Genomic DNA, 20,846 nt, shown 5'->3' with positions numbered 1-20,846 from the left:
TGCCGTTATTTGAAGAATATATTTTAAAACGCTGAAACGTTTCTTGACATTACAATTTTATATGTTCAGAGTTTCTTGATTGAAAAATAATCAAATTTATAAAAATAAAACAACTATCCATGTTATTTTATTTTGCGTCTGTCGAAAGAAATGAATTTCACTGTTGAATAGAATCGACTATTCTTCTATCCCGAGTCTCGAATCCCTTGAATTTCGATTTGAAACAAACGAATTTCTCCTCTTCTCTTCTTCTTATTTTCTAATTATTTCCCTAATTACTTCGCTAATTGAATTGGCGCAGAATTTTCAAGCACAAAGTAAAATGACCCGAAATCGACGTAATAGCACCAGAATTCTCTTTCTCTGTATCTTTCGTCGACGCCCTTTTATTAACCAAGCAAGAAATATTTTAATTCCAACCAAGAATATTAACTTCGTCATTCCGGCTCCATTCCGTGCCTGTGTGATTAATTACATTCTTAACTGCGATAGAAATGCGAACCGCAGTAGCCAAATTTCGTCCATCATTTTGACAAACAATTTCGTTGTACGATTCGAAATTTGTTGAAAAAAAAAAAAAAAACAACAAAAAAAGCATTCCGAAAAATTGCCAAATTTCACCGTCACAATTCGCAGATTGAACAAATATCCGCGTTTCAAGTTTGAATTATGTGAAGAGAAACAGTGAACGTTGTTTAAAAAAAAAATAAATAAGTAAATAAACAAAAAAAAAAAAAAAAAAACAAAAACCACCGCTCGGCGACAAAATGAGTGATCAAAATCCTAGACGATCCGTTTCTAAGACCGGATCTATTCGCGGACCGCCGCCACCGCCGCCTCAACATCCGGCTCATCCCAGGCTCTTCAAGAAGTGCAAAAGCGCAACCTTTCAAATCGACGGCGCCACCTACACCATAGGTATTGTTCCACGCCATCGTTACTCAAATTACGTGCTTAAATTCGCTTGAGTTTTTGCGAGAGTTGGTTTTTTTCTTCCTTCTTTGAATAAAAAAAAAAAAAAAAAAAAAAAACCCTACCTTTCACCAAGTTGATGAAAGAAATATTTTTATTTTTAGTATTTTTCAGCATGTGGTTTTTTTTTTTTTTTTTTTTGTACGCACGTTTCCTTAACTGTTCTACAATTTATTACATGTGAAACGATTGTTTCCGATTGGTTTAACTCTTTGAAATAAGTGAAAAATGATTCGAACGATTCGAAAAGAAATTTTTTTCGTATCGTTTAGATTTGAAAAAAAAATTTGCCACTCTTTCGATCGACCGAAAAAAATGTACACAGATTCGATATCGTTGGTAGTACGATTGTTGTAATTATAATCATCGTTGTCACGAGCGATGCGATTGTAATTTTTATTGATTTGCGAGATTTGATAATAATAATAAAAAGAAAAAAAAAAACAAACCTACTTTTCGCCAAGTCGATGAAACAAATATTTCTATTTCTAGTAATTTTCAGCACGTTTTTTTTTTTTTTTTTTTTGTACGCATTTCGTTGAATACTCAACGATTTATATTTTGTAGAATGAATATTGAGCAGTTGAATTGTCTGAAATATGTGAATAATGTTTCGACCGACCGGAAAACAAATCAAATTTCGCGAATTATTTGCATAAAAAAAAAAAAAAAAAAAATTTCATCCCACTATTCGATCTGAAAAAAATTTACACAGATTCGATACCGTTAGTACTTCGGTCGTTGAAATTATAATTTTATAATTATCGTCGCGATGAGCGATGAGATTTAATCTTTTTCACCTGACGGTTCAAAGTTCATTGAACTTCGCGCTAACTAAATCGGGCAATAATTTATTACAAAACACTTATGTAAGTAGTATTCAAGAGGATGACAGGCAAGTGTTTGCAGTTACCGTTTATAATTGACAGAACTGGATTACGGGTGATAATAAATTATTCGAAAGCTCTCCGGGCGATTTACGTTCGGTTTATTCGCGTACCGAATTTCCTAGATTAGTGCAATACCGAGCAAAAGCTCGGCTTTGAACGTAATTCATTCATCGATAGTTTATTTATCATTTCGTAAGCGCACGCCTCGTTTCTTATGTACACACATACATATATATATATATATATATATATATATATATATATATATATATATATATATATACATATACTAAGTTTGGCGGAAAGATCGTCAGTCGTCGTTACGTCGTTCGTACAATATAAACGAGATGCCTAACGAGAATTGATGATTGTGTACCAAAGTGGAATTCCTATATTCACTAAGCTCTTTTCCGATATCTCTGTTTCTCTCTTTATTTTCGTTAAGCTTCGTCGATCCCTCAAAACTTTCAAAACTCGCCCAGAGACGAGAGGCTATTTTTTTTTTTTTTTTATCCTTTTATTCACAACCACTTTTCGTTGAAGCTAATTTTTTTTATTTTATCATTTATTTATTTTTTTTTTCATGATTCTACGCGTTGTAAGATTTGCGAGAAAATTTGCTAAAGTTTGATTAAACTTTGAGTTGTAATTTTGCACTATTAGGCAGTATGGCAAAAATTTGCTGTTTGTTTTGTTTTTTCTTTCTTTCTTTCTTCTTCGTTTCGATCGATGCGTCACGTTTTATATGAAAACAAGTAATCCTAACGTCAAGGGATAAAATTTGACAGAAAAATTAAACCGTTTTTAATATCCGGTCAATTTGTGAATTGGAATAATTTTTACCGGTTGAGAATGATATGATTAAAAAAATGAAAAAAAAAAACGAATCTTCTCACCGCGCGTCACTCGCACATTAATTAAAATAACCATATTTATACAGTATCTGTATATTATACGCCTATATTCCGCTTGTATATAAATTATCAGTAATATTTATTCATCGCCGTGTTTTCTCGTTACGCGGGTATTTATGTGATATACAGTACATAATACGTATATTTATATTTATATACACAGATGTGTATCCGCCGCAATGATTTCTCAACATTCGTTTATATTTCGTTATTTACGCACGAATTGATTTAGCGGGTAAAACGAGAAATACGAGAAGTTGAATTGTTTCCTCGACGTCCGACGTCGTCGATGTCGTATTTATTGTTAGATTTAATTTAAAAGAAACGAAACGAGGAATACTTTCAAGCGAATTAACTGGTACGCCTGTGTATCCTGCTTATAGTGAATCTATCGTACCTAAGTACGTAACTTTGTATCAATGAGAGAAATTTTTAGTTCCGGTTACCGCTCGGTCCTTGACTATTTTCATTTTTTACCACAATCGAAAAATATAGTTACAGGTAGAAAATGAAAATTAAGTTTTTTTGGCCTTGTTTGACTAAAAAAAGTAGAGTTAACCTCGGAAACTGATTCAGCGTTGCAATAACTGAAAAAGGATCGACGATAGCGCAAAATTGTTAGGCGTACCTCGTTTTTCGTCATTCCAACAATATTCGAACAGTTTTTTTCAACGATACCTGTTTTACTGAATTTTTCTAGTTACTGTAACAAATGAAATTTTTCTCAGTGTGCAATCAAGCGACAGATGCCCGAAGCGATTCTCTTGTCGTTTTCTCTTTATCTCCGTAAAGTATCCGCCGTGTACCCGTATTATTATTGCCTATCAATATATACGTACATATGTACACTGTACATATATATATATTTTTTTTTCATAAAACAGCTTTTCCGTGTTCACGTGTCCTTGTGTGATTATGTCGATAATAATAAGCTCTCGCCGATCGCTAGATTATTGCAATCAGCACCGGATGAAAAAAAATAATATTGAAATTGTTAACAGAGGGATAAAAGGAGATCGTTCTCTTTCATTCATATTAATAATAACAACAACAACAGTAACAATGGTATTACAATAAGTAATTTGAAAAACCAAAGATCGATAAAATTTTCAATCTTTGTGAAAAATATGCAATCGGGTGGGTGTATTATTGTTTGAAATCGTCGAGGACGAAGAGAAAAACTTGTCAATCGCACCGTCAATCGACTTCATTCTTACTTCAAATCCTTTTTACCCGATGACGAATTTCAACAAAATAACAATAATAACGATACGTAATAATAATACCCAGCGATAATGATGATGATAATTTGATCGAGGTAGACGAAGCGTGTTAATTTTAGGTCATGGGGTGTCCCCGCTTCGGGATCCTTCCCTTCCCTCCCCTTTCCTTTCGCACAACCACCCGAGACAAGAAAAAAAAAAAAAAAAAAAAAAACTATATATCGGAATTCTGCAGCGCCATTTGCGCAGGAAGCTTGACGACGCGACCCTTGTTGGATGGATGGATGGATGGATGGATGGAAAATCGTGTAACGAAGGGGTTTCCGCTTTGAGAGGCATGGTCTCTGTCCCCTCTTCTCTCGCCCTTAATGTAGGTGGTGGTTACCTACGACCTACAGATTGCAAACTTGTAGATTGACGTGGGGGGGGGGTTGATTTTCCCTTGCGATCGCGTATCGAACAAACCTGAATCCTCGGCCACCTCAAAAGCTTGCAAGCTCGAAAACCCGGGCGTGTTTTTCATGGGAAATTAGGGGAAAAGGAAAATGTTATTTTTGGCATAAAATGGAAACAAGGCGAGACGCAACGAGGCATCCTTAAACGACGACGACGGCGATGCGATGGGATAAATTCGTATACAGCGAAGTCTTCTTCTCTTCTTCCTCGAAGCTTTTTCTCTCTGCTTCAATTTTTTTTTTCTTTTACTTTCCATCCGTTTTCTCTTCATCGTCTTTTTACAAAACGTTTTTCCTATGTTTTCACGTGTCTTATACTCACTTCTCGAACGTGGTAGCGGATCTCTTGCGTTTCTGTACTCTTTCTTTTTCTTTTTTTTTTTTTTTTCTCTCCCTTCTCGTTTCAGGCATTACTTCGCCTCGGTAAATATTCGTTCGTATTGTGTACAATGTACAGATATTTGTTCGTGAAGTTATGAAATTATTAGCTTGGAACGATAAAATAATGTAAAGCAAAAAATCAATCGAAAATAAATCAAATCTCTTCGTTACACAAAGGATAATAAATAAACACGATGCATATATATATATATATATATATATATATATATATATACGTATGAATTAATTTATAAACTTGTCTTTCGTCGGATTCACATTTTAAACATTGGATATGAATTTCCTATTATTTTCGTTCGAATGAGTTTCCCTTACTGTAGAGTGCTGGGAAGAAACCTCGAGAAAGAAAAGCTCGTTTCCATGATCCTGATGAAAAGTTGTGTTTTTTTAGTTTTATCAAAGAATTTTTATTTCCGTGAAAGTATCGACGGTATTTTCTCAATTCGATCAAAGTCGAGCGAAATTTGTTTGAACTGATTAAAATAAACCGACATGACGCGCGGACACCGAGGATGAAGAAATTGATGAGAATTATCATTCGGAATTGAAAAATAATCCCGAGACGACGCTAAAAGGACGAAAAAGAAGAAGAAGAAGATTATTAAAAGAAGTCCTCGGGCGTTTTGGCGGTTCGCGCTGATCGTAATCCTCTGCAGTTCAACAGCCTATATTTCTTGTGGCCCCCCAAAAAAAAAAAAAAAAAGAAGGCGGAGGGAAAAAGCTTTGATGCAATTCAATCTCGAGGATCATTTCCATCCCTTAGTTGCTGATTGTTCTTCTTCTTCTTCTTCTTCTTAATTTTTTTTTGTTTTTTTTTTTTTTCTCACACCTCCGCCGACGTTCTTCGAATTTAAAAATTGCGCCGAGGATGAATTGTAGCAACCTTTGTACGTACGTACAAAATTTCACGTTTCTCTTCTTATTTTCGTTTGCTAATCACGTTACGTTTACTCGTGTTTCTGTTTTTTTTTTTCTCCTTTTTTTCTTCTTTTAACGCTTCAGATTCTTGCAAAAGTAAAAACAATATTACAGCCGCGTTTTTTAAAAGCTCTCTCTATCTCTGTCTATCTCTTTCTATCTATCTCTCTCTCTCTCTCTCTCTCTCTCTCTCTCTTTTCTCCTAATCTCCGCAAGTCGCTAGAGAGTTGAAGCTGAATTTTGCGAAGGACGATCTTGATCTTCAGTTACATATGTATAACATATAAACTCGTGTTTACGCCGCGACAATTTCCACTTCAACGTTCGCCTATTCTGATTTTCCAAGTCCCTCGAGACCGAGTCGTTTGAAGGCATCTCGTGTACATTATGTATTATACGTATTCAAATACACAGGCATGACCGAAATATAACGTGTATATATGTGTGTGTGTGTGTGTGATTGTATACCTATGTATATATTCATGTATATACCCTGAGGGGATGATTTGTTTGTCACTGTATATTTTCAGCGCCCAAACAGGATGCAAAATATGCCGGTAGCGAATAGAATGGGATCTAGAATATAAATCTCGCGGCAAATGTGTAGGCGTGATCACGCTGATGATAACGACCGTGATGATCCTGATGGTCGGGCTTTAAAAGCTCTGGGCTTAAAAGCCAAGTATTCAAGGTACGCGAAAGAATTGGCGATAGAAGGTAAAAGTGACGCCCGATGGACTAGATTTTTCAAATCTGAATTCTCGTCGTTTAAAATCTTGTTTCCAAAGCCAGGCTGGCAACTTTGCTGAAAGGTGAAAATGGCAAAGAGAATATTTCGAAAGACGAGGCAAGTTGTTTTTGGAATTTTCAACGCACGAAACAGAAACAAAAATGATGTAACAATCAGTTATTTTTAAAAGTCTGCCGAAAATTCACGAATGATCTGATTGCTTTTTTTGCTTTTTTCATATTGAGGTAGCGTATAGAGGGAATTAGTTAAGCTCAGGTGAGTTTCGCAAGCTGCTTAAACTGCAGAGCTTTAACACACCCTGATTCTACAAGTTTAAGTAGGTCCGTTGGGAATAGAGGTGAGGAGAAGCGGTTTAAGCAAGCTTTCGAGAACACATGCTCTGATTCAACGCGATACGTTACGCGTACTTATAAAAGGATACATAAATAGCGAGAATAAAACGGGCGATGAACGGTCGGTTTTTCGATCGATAGATTTATCGCTGATCGAGGTCATAGAAAGGGAAAAAAAGAAAAACTTTTGGAAGAAATAAGGAAACGAATGAAAGAAGTAGAAACTTGTTGTGTGGCAATTGGAAATCTTTTTTTTTCTTTTTCTTTTTTTTTTTTTTGGGGTTTTTTCTCATTCTTTCTCCTTCGGCCTTCTCGTCAACTTTACTCTCGCCTTCTTTTTTTCCGACCCTAAGATCCCCAGCTGTTATAACTTATACCGCGAAAACTTTGGAGAAAAACGAACAGATCTAAGAAATGTAAAAAGGAGAAAAATAAGAAGAAAAAAATTTGAACGAAGAAAGAAGAAAATAAAATCAAATCAAACGGAACACAAAACTCCTGTTATTCTTTTTTGCATTATTACAAATGCCAAGACAAAAATGATACGTCAGAAAACATATTTTACCAATCTCAAAACCTTTGTTCGAAGAAATTGATTCTGTTTAATTGGTTCAGTGGGTTGATTGACTGGATAATTCATGAAAATTTTAAAAAACACAATTATCTTATTCAAATTTTACACTTCCTGTAGGTGGAAACGAAATGTCAAAACAGTTTTGAAAATTCCAACAAATTCGTGTACATCCGTGTACGTAAATACATAAACGCATTTGCATATTGAGTAAATTTTCGAAGTAGGCAAGTTTCGTCAAACTCCTGTACGTGTAGAGCTTCGGATTTGCGGAGTCGATTTTAAAATTCACCCGTCATCCATGCGGAGCGAAATTACGTATTTTCCGCTTGAATTTTTTTCCGGCTCTGGAATTCTCGCGTAAGTTAATCTGGCAACGGTATGAATAGATAAATTGGCAACACGTTTCGCTTTGCATTTTGTCTTTTCAGACGAGGTTGTAAATAATTTGTACGCGCATGTGTACAGGTTGTAAAAACGCCCTCGTGCGAAAATAAATAAGGTTACCGCAAAGGACTCTTTGGCCTGATTTTTCACCGCGAAGATATTTTTCTTCCTTAGGAAAAACGAGGGGAATTAGATTGAAGAGGACGAAAAAGTAGAAGCGAGGTTTACCGGAAGTGAGGTTCACCTCGTTTCGTTTCACCGAAGTAAACCTTCTTCACACCTTCTCCCTGTTTCGAGTCTCGACTTTCTCTGACGTTGTTCCCCGCACGCTTTTTAGATAGATACAAGCGACGTGACGGTTAGGGGTGAAAGACTTCTAGGTCATTTATATTCATTTATACCCCGCAAGGCTCGAGATTTTCATTACTTCTCAGACGATTCCGACTCTCCGAGTCTTCCGCGGATCCCCGAAAGTGCACCATTTTTTTTATCCATCTTCTCAAGTTCCCCCCGCCGACCTCGACGTAACTAATTGCAGTGCTCTGCACGTTGCTGCGGAAGGAGAAATTTTTCTGAACATTTATACTCGATGTTTTGCACTTTTTCATGTTTTCTTCCCTCTCAATCTTATCGGTGTTGTAGAATCATTAATTCTTCGCTGATCTCGAATGTGAGGCAAAATGGGATACCGACGATACGATGGAATAGTTTGGATCAGGTGGGATACTTGGAAAAAAATGTAACAATTGGGGCGAAATGGGATACGTGGGAAAAATGGAATACCGATTGCAGGATGGAATATTTTATATGATGTGGGATACTCGGAAGAAAATGAAATGTTTGGGGCGAATCGGGATACTTGAAAAAAACGGGATGCCTTGGAAAATAGGATACCGACAGCACGATGGAATAGCTTGGATAAGATGGGATACTTGGACAAAAATTTAATGATTGGGGCAGAATGGGATACTTGGGAAAAATGATATACCTTGGAAAATAGGGTATCAATGGCCCGATGGAATAGTTTGGATAAGATGGGATACTTGGAAAATAATGAAATACTTGGGGCGAAATGGGGTACTTGGGAAAAATGGGATACACGGGGGAGAATCAGGGAAAAATGGGGAGTAGGATGAATAATTTGATCAAAAATAAGACGTTTGGGGCATAATGGAACACTTGAAGTAAAACGAGTCATAGATTTCGCGTTTGCGGAAGGTTCAAAAAAAATTACAAAGTTACGCGTCGAGAGACATAATTAAAATGTGATGCGTAGTATCTAACATCGTTATAAAAAAAAAAAAAAAAACCAATGCCAATGTCATTTCGAAGTTCAAATCGTAACTGTTTCTCGTATAGTCATCGTAATTTTTTCTTGCAAATTTGTACCCGACACGAAACTAATCCATTTTACTCGACCCTACCCAGAGAATTTCAGTAACCGTACACCCCTACTGGTCGATAATAAAATTATTTCACGATGGCTTGCTAATGAAGCAGATATATGAAGGAATTCGAGAGTGTATTTTTCGGTGAGCCTCTTTTTTTTTTTTGGGAGTAGTACTTAATTCCAGACGGCTACGAAATCGTCCTTGAGATTGTCCAGGATTTTGGAGAAGAAATAATTTCGAAATTTTCGAAAAATTTCCGTTCACTTTAGAAATCCCAGTATTTTTGGCGGAGCGAAAACCTAGCCGTGACCAAAATTTTCAAAAACTCCACAATCTTCGACAAGCCGGAGATTTTCGGGTATACGACATTTTTTTGGTAATCCGAGATTCCCGCATACCCGACCCTAAAGTAATCCATTTTACCCGACCCGACCCGAGCCGAAGAATTTCACTACCTGCTTCTTGGTATTCCGGTGGACAGTAATCATTCGGTCCGTTTTGCCCTGTGGAATTGTGTTGGGATTTGAGTGAAAAAAATTTTTCCAGTCGTGTAGAACTAACAGCCACGACAAAGTCATCCGTACGAAAAGAAGAATGAACTAAAAATCTTACGTTGTATACTACGAGGGAAGAAAAAAAAGGGATCGTTGAGACGTGAATTACCTTATTTTTCACCCTACCTTTTTTAACGTTCCAAAAAAAAAAAAAAAAAAAAAACGGCGTTCAACTTCCGCCAGCGGTTGCCTAATCGCGGTATCAAAAATCGCGTGTAATCAACGGTAATGAGGAAAATTTTCTTCGAGTGTAACAGCTTGCCTGCTGTACGAAATATCAAATATCAAGAAAATAATGCAATCCTACGATGAAACGACCGGCTGGCTGCTATTCTACCCTTCCGGCATCATCAAGAATGAAAGACAATATCCGTTGACGTTGATTGCGCGATTTTCATGATGAAACGATGGAAATTACTACGCAACTTCGTCATGAAGTTATGAATCAACGTGCCGTGGGTTGTGTAGAACGTTATTACAGGTATTGTACCTCCAATTAGAGGGTCGATCGGCAAAATTGGGGTGAGGGGATGAAGGGCGAGTCTGCATTCCTATACGTGTACGTGTACCGTCTCTTTTTTCACCCGCTAATTAGCTGTTTTTATTTATTTACTCGCCATTTTTTTTTTTTTTTTTTTTTCACTTCGTTATATTCCTTCTCTTTTTATTTTAGGCAAATTTCATTATCTCCCGATCTCTTCTTTGTTTCAGGTTTATTTTATTATTTTAACCTTAACCGTTATTATTTTACAACCCTGTTTCCGTTATTTTAATTCACTTTAAGGTATAAGATTAAATTTCTAAATTCCGAATACAAGTATTACACGCTTTTATTCAATTTCTTGTTGATATTTTCTCAAATCGATCGTGCGTTGTTGCGAATTTTTTATAGATTCAAAAATTCACCAACAAATTCGGCGAAAATCGTATTTTCTTGTGTCATTTACCTTCTTGATTGAAAAGGGTAACAAAATTTGTCGAGAGCGTCGATTTTTTTTTTTTTTTTTACAGAACTTTAGTTCGACGCAAATCAATTAATCTTGTGCCTGATATTTGTCTCAGAAAAAAAAAAAAAAACACGTATATACACTGTTTCATGTTTGCGTTCGTATTTACGAAAATTTGTAGGCGATCGGCTGATTTTCATGAGAAATAAAGAAAAGAAAAGAAACGATTGTGTAAGAATTGTGACAACGATATAAGATAACATATCTGCGAAAATGATGGCCAAAAAAAAAAAAAAACAAAGGGACACGGATCAAAACCGAGATTGTCAGGGTCAAGCGGTTGGTCGAGTTGGCACGACGATATTTCTTTCACCCGTTTATATTCTCCAGAGATCTCAAGAACCTGGGTTATTTCCCGAGCGTGATTTTTTTTTTTTTTTTTATTTCTTGGTTTTTTCTCCTCTCACCTCCTTTTCTTTTTCTTTTTCCTATTTTTTACGAAGAACTGTTGCTCATTTTTTTTTCCCGTCTTGATACTTTTCTCAGTTTCCTCTCGTACTTTTTCACAGTCACGTTAGACACAGAGAGTGAGAGAGAGAGAGAGAGAGAGACAGAGCCGTATGTGCTCGAACTTTAATCTGCGGGACAATCTTGAGTCCGAGTCCCAAAGCATATAATCCCTCCCTCGGCATGCTTTTTCATTTTCTCCTCCTCTGTTAATCGCGATTTTTTTTTCTTTTTTCTATTTTTTTTCTATTTCGTTTTTTTTTTTCTTTTTTTTTAATTTTTTTTTTTTTACAAGGACGACTGAAAGCTGAAATATGGACATATCAAAACTGTTGTAATTACAACATTTTATTTACATTGAATCATGATAAATATGACAAGACGAATAATCAGTGACAGACTGGCGACGATTTGAAAAGAAGAAGAATAATAAATACGACAATAAAAACTATGCGAGTTGCGTGAAAGGGAAGAGGGGAAAAAAATTTAAACAGATTAGGAAGAGGAAGAAGAAGAAGGAGAAGAAGGCAGAGATACGCCTTTGAAAATCTCTCAAATATATCTGCAAATTAGCATATAAATGTAGCCTGATACGGTTAGCGAGGGGCTTGTGACAAACGACGTCGGAAAAATCATCCCTTGCTCTTACGTGCTGATCCAGTCTTTCCTTTCCCTCATCCCCCGTTCTTCGTTCTCCTTTTCATCATCCTCCTCCTCCTACTCCTCCCTCATCCTCTCATCCTTGCCATTTGCAGTCTGCGTCGCTTCTCTTTACTTCTCTTCTCTTCTCTTCGCTTCTCTTCTCTTCTCTTCTCTTCTCTTTGCTCCCGTTTGTCGCAGTTGTCGTTGATTTATCGCAGCTCAAGCCGGCGGTAATTATACCCGACTTGGCTGTATATGTACTGTACGTGGTAAATTTCTCGCCTGAATATTTTACCAGAGTATCTTAGCCGGGGGTTTAACTATTTTACATTTACTATAACGCTTCGCTAATGATGCAGGGAACTCGTGGAATTTAACGAAAATTAACGAAATTCAAAACGATGAACACCGAATTTGCGAACGTTGAAATTGTATTTTTGAATTCATAATCCGTCGTTTTAAAACTAATTTTTTTAACCAAATTGTAATTATTATTATTATTATTTTTTTTTCCCATGCTCAAAAGAATTTTTCGACTCTCTGATTCTCAAATTTTTACGAAACTGAAATCGTTCACAAAGAAAAATCTAACGACTTATTTCTTCTTACTATACCAGAAATTAGCCTGGTAAAACCGATTTTCCACCGAATACGAAAAGATTTAAAAGGTACGAAAAATTTGAAACGATCGCAAAAAGTAATTGTTTACGAAAGTTTTGTAGACGGATTTTTAACGTTTTCAACCAGTGTTTCAAAAAAAAATTACGTGAGATTTTGTAGAGTTGAACATTTGATTCGAAGATTCGTTGGTAAAAGAAGAAAAGAGTGTAAGAAAGAAATAAAATAAAAATTTACGCAACTTGACAAATGAGAATATTTTTTCCAACGCGAGTGTGAAAACTTTTTATCCAAAACTAGCGGATTTTTTTTTTTTTTTTTCACAAATCTAATATCCCCATTTATTGACTCAATTTTGCTGCCAAAAAATGGTCTCTTTCCTCACAAATCGAGCCAAATTTCGTTTTCATTTCCGTCGTTTCAGAGAGGTAGGTCCTGTGCTATAAAGCACGGGGACGAGGCCCGGAGGTCAGAGTTCGGGTTTCAGAGCGGTTCGAATTCTGAACTGTCCTCTGGAATCGGTCTAATGGCGGCCATCAGACTCACCCCATGTTTTATCCGCTCAAAGTATATATATATATATATATGTATATGTATATATAAGATATACCTGTACGACGATAACGTCGCCTTCTCCTCGCCGAGTTGTAACCTGGGGGTTGAAGAATAGCGAGTAAGGCTCCCGAGTCGCTGTCGTGCCGAATTTGAGATTGCGGGGTAATCGGATTTTGCATATGAGATCCCCCAAGTCTTTCAACAAAATTGACAGCATTGCCGTTCCCCTTTTTTACACCCCCCTCACCCTATTTCTCTCTCTCTCTCACTCTCTTCAACCCTTGAATGTAGTAAAGAAGTGCCAAACTTCGTTTCATACATCGAGATTTTCTTTTCCCCCTTCATTTTTTATCACTACGTTTGGTTTTTTTTTCGTCGTGTTCTTTTCGCAACGGGATCTGCAGGGATGAAAAAAGGGAATGAGGAACAGATTTTTTGGATTCAGACTCTTGGTAAAAAAATTTTTACGATCTTCCGCTTCTGTTTTCTTTGTCGATATTTTCAGTTTCTTTGATTTTTCGTTTCGACTTTGGATTATCTGACGATAGTTTTGCCAAAGTTTACGCTTTTGAAAAGGGATGAAGATACGTTTCGGACCTTTTTTTTGTTATACGTTGTGTTTTCAACGATCCGACACGTTCGGGGAACGCAAAACGGACTTGAACATGGGTAAGGCGTGGCTTTTACCATCCGTGAAACAAACGGTCAGGTAACGAAAAAAGGTGAAGGAGAAAACGGGGAGAATTTAGCGCGCGGGAAGATTATATTATTAATCTTGAAACCCGCGATTTTTTTACGTTTGAAAATCGTCGAGTGATCTTTCATTCCGTAAAAATTACTACCAACTATATCTGTTTCTCCTCAAACTGAGAATTTTCGTAGTTTCGAAGAAAGAAAAACGGACTTTCATCCTCTTGGAAATATTGAAATTGGAGGTAAAAAAAAGATTTATAGATATTGAGGATGAATGGAAGAATAAAAATTCAGAGATGGAGAGAGAGAGAGAGACAAAGAGAGGAAAAGAGAGCATAAAATAAAAGATATCGATGTTAACTGCGTGGGATTAGAATAAAGTCTCCAGAGGTTGTTGGATGAAAAAAATGTGGGAAGCAGTTAACGTCCCAGGTGGAAAGGATATCAGGAATGACGCATTGCGACCATGAATAAAAGTTTCTTTCGTCGATAAGATATTGCTCGTAGAAAGAAAGGAAAAAAAAAAAAATAATATCCAAGTCTTCGATCTTGCGAATTACGTGCTCGGACGAAAAATCTTCCCACAAATTTACATCGGTTTGTGCTATTCAATAATAATAATCGACCTGAAATTTTACATGCTTCTGAAATTTATGAGCTTCACATCAATTGACGAAGATAATTATTTTAGCTCGAAATTCGAAAATTATTCAGTTATTCATATTTTATGATCATCCGAATTACTCAAGTTTTCATGTTTATAGTTGAATTAACTGTTCATTAATTTATTTATTTTCTTTTCGTTGAAATAATAAACAGTCCAACTTTTTAGTTTAAATTTGTGACTCCTCACTTTTTTTTTTTTTTTTTTTTTTACCACACAGAGAAAGAATATTTTTAATTTAATCAAACTTGATCGATTTAAGTAAACAATTTTCGAACGTTTCGCTCATCGTTATAATTCGAATGGGTAGAACATTTTTATTTTTTCTCTTCTCTCTCGAACTCTGCCGCCGATATTTTTCAATTTATCGTTGAACTATAATTTAAATATTTTCCATCCACCTGTCCAGTTTCAAAGTCTTCCAAGTTTCCCTCGTTCGAAACAACTCGACGTATCAAGCATCGCGCGACTTCCAGTTTTCAGCCGTATTCATTCGGATCCGATAATATTTTGCTCGAAGCGAGCTTTTGCCTATCCCTGGAGCTTTCGAGCTTCAGCTCACACTTAAGTCCACGCCTCTCCCTTGCCATCCGAATTTAGTAAGACAAGGAGACTTTGTCGGGTTAACTCAATTTCTAGTCTTACTCGCTGGAATAATTGACTTACACGGTAGCATCCCTCTCGAAAAGAGGAAATAAAAGAGAAAAAGAAAGTAAAAGAAAAAAGAAAAGAAACTGCTCGGCATCAAACCCAGGGACGTAAAACTGCGGGGTAAGATGAGGGGGGGGGGGGGGGGCAAGAAACATAAGAAATAAATGCAAAAACGGATGTTCAAGGCATGCATAATTCAGTCATTCGTTTCCTCAAGCCTCGCTTATTCTTTCGCGAATTTCTTTTTCATCGTCACTATAATTTTACGTCCATTTTTTTTTTTACCGCTTTGTTTACTTTCTGTAACTTTTTTCATTAACCTTTTGCTGTTGACCTGATTTTATCGAAGAAATAACTTATTGCGATCGTGATGATGAAAATTAATGAAATAAGAAGATAGGAAATAAACAGAAATTGATTTTGATATAATTAATAATTTTAAAAGATTGAGAAGAACAGTTTTTTTTTTTTTTTTTTCTCTGTTGCTTACTTATTTATCGATTGAATTCATACGTGGAACTTTGTGTTGAAAAAAACCTGATGCAACCTTTTTCAATTTTCCCTTCGAATTTACGTCGCACGTATAATTTGAAGCGGCAAATTTTAACTACGAAGTACGATTCACGTGTACAGTTTCAAACTGACTGAGGGAAATTGAAACGAAATTAGCCAGAATTGGAGCAAAACGTTGAAGCTTCCCTAATTTAACCTCCCTCTAATGAAATAACGACCCACCTTCTCCTCAAAGGCAACAGAATCAGACGATACTCGGTCTGACCATATAGCCTGGCTTTACTACTGATGCATTTCACGAGCGAATATCTCGCGGCTACTAGATGCAATTCCAGAATCAATTTACCGTGCAATCTGATTTAACGGAAGTGAGAAAAAAAAAATGGTCAAAAATGTTAATCTGAGCGAAACGGAGGTTAAAAAAAATTGGGATCGCGTTTTAACCGAATTGCAATTTTTAGCCGTTCACTTCGTACAAAATTTTTGCGTTTCGATGGATTTCTTTGACAAGAAACTACAATTCTTACACAATTTATTAATCTTACAATTCGATGAAATAAAAAAAGTTTGTCGGCAAAAAATATGAATCTGACCGAAACAGGGTTTAAAAAAAAAAAAAAATGGTCACAGCGTTTCGATCGAAGTGCAAATTTTTTATTCTTCGTAAAATTCGACGAAATAAAAGTGTTCTAGTGAAAAAAAAAAAAAAAAAAAAAAAACGTTAAATTGAGATAGCGTTTCGACCGAAGTACAGTTTTTAGCCCTTCATTTCGTGAAAAGTTTTTGCACGTCACCGGATTTCCGCAGTGAGAGACAGCAGCGGGGAAATTGAAAATTTCGCGAACGGAATAACAAGATGGACGAAAAATTGATAACAAAGGAAATGAGAAAGTGGAGAATTTGCAGTGTCGCCAACTACGCGAATCTCTCTTCTTCCCCCGTTCCCACAATACGTGGGTACCGAGGAAATGGATCGTTCACCGGTACTAAACCGAATGAGAATAGGGAGTTATTCGTCATGTCCGTTCTCCGGGCAATATTCGCCACCCTTGAGTTCACGGCAATCCCGAGTTGTACCTGCTCCTCGTGTCTCCCAAAATGAATTATGGACACTCGTCGCAAATGTCGCGTGGAATCGGCAAATAAACCGTTTTCTACGAACAACCTTGCCAGGATTTATATTTCGTCGTGAGACTTGTCAGATTTGACGAACTGAAATTTTATCTGCGGGACGTAAGAAGGAGAAGAAATACCCGAGTGAAAAACCTGGCCAGTTGATAATTAATGTTTCTTCTAACACTTTGAATCACGCATTGTTGTGCCGAGTCAAATTTTATAACAAGATGGTATTCTGTGGTTTTTCCGGGTCGCTTATTACGAAACTGAAATAGGATTTAAAAATTTCACGATGGCGGATCCAATATGACGGACAAAAATTCCAACTTTGATCGAATACGGTCAAAATACTCTATGCAAGGTTTTTGAGGAGCGACTGATTGGATTCGCCGTAATGAATTTTCAAAATTTCATTTTAGATTTCTAATCTGTGATCCCAAAAATCCCTGGATAGACTTTTTTCCTCGGATTCGATCGAATTTGAAATTTTCATCCGCCATATTGGATCCGTTGTTTTCTATTTTTTAAACCCGACTTCAGATTTGTAATCAACGATTCCAAAAACTCATAATTTATGCGAAACATTTATATGTGTGGAAGGGTAACTCTCTCGAAAATGAATCATTCTTTCAATTTTGAAGTTTTTTGTCTACAAACTTGTTTCTAACGATAATAATAACGATAACAGCCAAAAACCACACTGAGAGAAATTTTTAGTTCCGATTACCACTCAGTCTTTAATTATTTCCATTTTTTACCACAATCGAAAAATATTGTTCTAGGTAGAAAATGAAAATTAGTTTTATAGCTGTTAGCAGAAAATCTAGTATCCGTTACTATTCTTTCTCATTACGATCACTGTTGCTATATTTTCTTAGGCGTAGCTCGTTTTTCGTAATTCCAACAATGTTGAAACAGTTTTTTCAACGATGCCTGTTTTACTCAATTTTTCTAGTTACTGTGACAAATGAAATTTTTCTCAGTGCAAAAAGAAGGATTGAAAAAAATTTATTAAAAATCAAATACGTGCATCTCAATACGAAAACGAAAATGTTACTTTTACCACTGCAAGTTTCATTTGAATGCACTTTTTTTTTTTTGATCATCGAGTTTCTAAAAATTTCTTTTGTTCGCCAATCTAGTGGACGAAACAATTTTCCTATTATTTCTTAACCCAATTAATATGAATCTTTCTCAATGCAGTTTTATAAAACGAAAGTTTTTTCGCGTCATTTTCGGCGCAAAAAGACAAAAAAAAAAAAAACAGAATGAAATAAATAAAAAAAAAACTGAGGTAATCGATGCCTTAAATTTTGCGTGTCATATTCAACACCTAAACAACTGCGAAAATTATCTGTCTAGCATTGTAACGAGAATTTTGTACGCTGTGCAAAGTGAAGGAAATAATAAATAAGATAAAAAAAAATTCTCTCTGATCGATTCGATCACCGGCCGTCGTCGTTTTAATAACATTTGCGGAAATATCACCGATGATATATTGTATATATACCCGTGTAATATACAACCCTGTTATCAGCAAGGCTGTACGCTGGCTACGTAAACAATGAATTGTTTGACGATTTTATCCGACTTTGTTTCCCGCAAGCTTGTCATTCGTACAATATTAAAAATATCTGTTTTTGGCGCTGTTTTGTTGAAACGAAGAGAAAATCAAGAGGGTAAGAGGAAAGAATTACGCGAAAGAGGAAAAAGAGATTAAACAAATTTAATCAGATGTATTCAAATTTTATTCAACGTTAAACGTGACGGTGCTTTTTAACTTGGCGATTCGTAACGAACGAAATTATTTTCAATGGTAGAAATTTCGTTTTTTTCAATTTCAGCTTAAATCAAATCAAGTTATTGATCGTTAAACGGTGTTCACATCAATCTTATATTACATTTTGGTGATAAATCAAACAATTTATTTATACTCATGCCTGTGATATTTTTATTGTTCATTAGTTTGATTAATCGCAGAATTTGCAGTTAAAACGACTTTTCTATCTTTCTCTGTTTGATTTTTTTTTTTTTTTAATCCAACTTGTCTTTGTCTTCCCCTCAGGCAATCCGAAATATAATATAAGCTTCGTTGCGTTCGAAGCTTCATCAGGAAGCTTGACCTTTATGTTTTATTCTTATTTTTTGGCACTTGAATTTCTCGTTTTCTTCGTTCGTTTATTTATTTATATTTTTTTCCTCCCCGCTTCCTTCGTTCCGCTGAAAACCGGAATATTGAATTTCCCAAAAAAGAGGCGTGCAGAAATAATATGTACGTACGTAAGAAACGACGAAAACAGGGATGGCATGAAAATAAAATTTGCATCATTTCCGGTGGTCTTCTTCTTTTTTTTCTTTTTTTTTTTGTTTCCCAAGTCTTTTCTCTTCCGTTGCTCCCGTTTTATTTATTTATTTTTTTTTCTTTTTTATTTTTCATTTTTCCACTCTCGATTTTGCTTCATTTTGTTTTCGTCATCTTATATATCCGAAATAACGTAAGCCTGAGCTGAATAAATAACCGTGCGTGCCTCGTTTATCAACGATTAGTTTATCTTGTTATACAGGGCGTTCAGTTGCGAAATAAAATAAAATTTGATTCAAAACCCACCGTGTGTGTAGCGAGTAGATTTTGCAAGCCGCGGAACATTGCACCTAATTAATTAATCCTTGCTTGGTCGGCGAATATCGTAAGGTTGGATTTTCGACGGAGAATAGAATTCGGAAGAGGCTCTCAAGCCTCTGCGATTCGCGTGCAGTTTATAATAAAAATGAATTTATAAAATTTTCAACTCAATACTAGCTCGTTCCAGGTTCAAGCAAACGTCGTTCCAATTTGCCAACCGAAACTCGAAGCGCCAATATTGCTCGAGCTGTTTGCATAGGCTTGTGTACGTATCCACGCCGCTTGCTTTTGCTTACTATACACGCATAGTCGCAGAGCTGTGTAGTGTATGGAAGTCTCGAGTAACAAGCCAATTTGCGCTGCCTGTCTGCGCGCCGACGCCATTCGATTCTCGAGGAGCATTCCTGGCCGAGCATCAAGAGTCGCGAAAGGGATGAAAGCGTTTAAAACACCACCGCCAATGTTATTCGAACCAATTACGGCCTATGCGAATTAAACAAATTTCGAATTCGAATAACGGAAACTAAGGCGTATGCAACTCGAAGAGAGGTTTTATTCTTAGAAACTTCGATATCCTTTACCCTTTTCAGTCGCAGTGAAATGTTCAGCGTCCCACCTCAAAAAAATTCCATTTTATAGTCTGAGTGCGAAATTCTGATTTCACATTCATGATCAGCAGCCTCAAAAACCCTCGAGCAACAAATGTCGGCCATAATCGTTGAATTTTTATAGTTTTAACGATTTCGTATCCGCCGTATTGAAGCCGCCATGTTGGATGTAAAAATCATCAAATTCCGAATTCAAATTCATGAACCGCGATCCCAAAAACCCCCGAGTTACAAGTTTCGGCCAGAATCATCGAATTTTGATAGTTTTTACGATTTTTCGTCCGCCATATTGGATACGCCATCTTGGATTTAGATGCTGCCAAATTCTGACTTCAGATTCGTGATCAGCGATCCCAAAAACCCATGATTGACAAAATTGCGGCCAAAATATGGAGTTGAAAAAATGTGTGACTGAAAGGGTTGAGCTCTGTTAATTGCCATATAATTTTTGAAATTCTTTTATTGCCAATCTTTGGAGATCTCACCGTCAAGTAAAATGATCCCGCAAAACAATACAATCGTATCGAGAAGTACCAGAGTCTACTAATTTTCAACGTTCGAATCACGTGAAGCTTATTTTCAAATCGTTGATATCTTAGCTTGTATTATTAGAATTTTCTCAGATTCATTTATCGGGCATTTTTGAAACGTTCCTCTTCTTTCTTACCAACTTTAATTCTCTGATATTCCAACTCAAATTTTCTGCTTCCATTGACTTCGAAGATTTCAGACACGCGAAGTTTCTTTGCGCTGTTTTAATACGACGGAATTAATTCCGAACCACTTTGACGTCCGACGTTCCGATCATCGATTAAATCGAATCTCGGTTTCACAATCTAGATGAAGATTGATTATTGAGAGGGTGATAAAATTTTTTTGCAAGGTTTGCAAATTCTGTGGGATTTATACCCTATTAGAATTTGATCGTCAGGGTTTTAAGACGAAAGTTTGA

At 36.2% G+C, this 20,846-nt stretch overlaps 1 protein-coding gene across 5 annotated transcripts in view; it reads left to right on the top strand.

Moving 5' to 3' along the window:
- The window catches only part of LOC124177258 (calcium/calmodulin-dependent 3',5'-cyclic nucleotide phosphodiesterase 1-like), a 167,214-nt gene that overhangs the window by 42,654 nt on the left and 103,714 nt on the right, over positions 1-20,846 (top strand). Inside the window, exon 1 of one of the 5 annotated variants that reach the window (XM_046559422.1) lies at positions 753-918. The exons of the other annotated variants lie outside the window; for them this stretch is intronic. Coding sequence (XP_046415378.1) covers positions 768-918 — 151 coding nt within the window. The 5' untranslated portion in view covers positions 753-767. Of the gene's footprint in view, positions 1-752; positions 919-20,846 lie in introns of those variants that run through there. 5 annotated transcript variants of the gene reach the window in all.

The sequence above is a fragment of the Neodiprion fabricii genome, chromosome 3 (assembly GCF_021155785.1).
Source record: "Neodiprion fabricii isolate iyNeoFabr1 chromosome 3, iyNeoFabr1.1, whole genome shotgun sequence".
In the NCBI taxonomy this organism is placed as follows: domain Eukaryota; kingdom Metazoa; phylum Arthropoda; class Insecta; order Hymenoptera; family Diprionidae; genus Neodiprion; species Neodiprion fabricii.
This window is presented reverse-complemented; position numbering and strand designations above follow the sequence as displayed.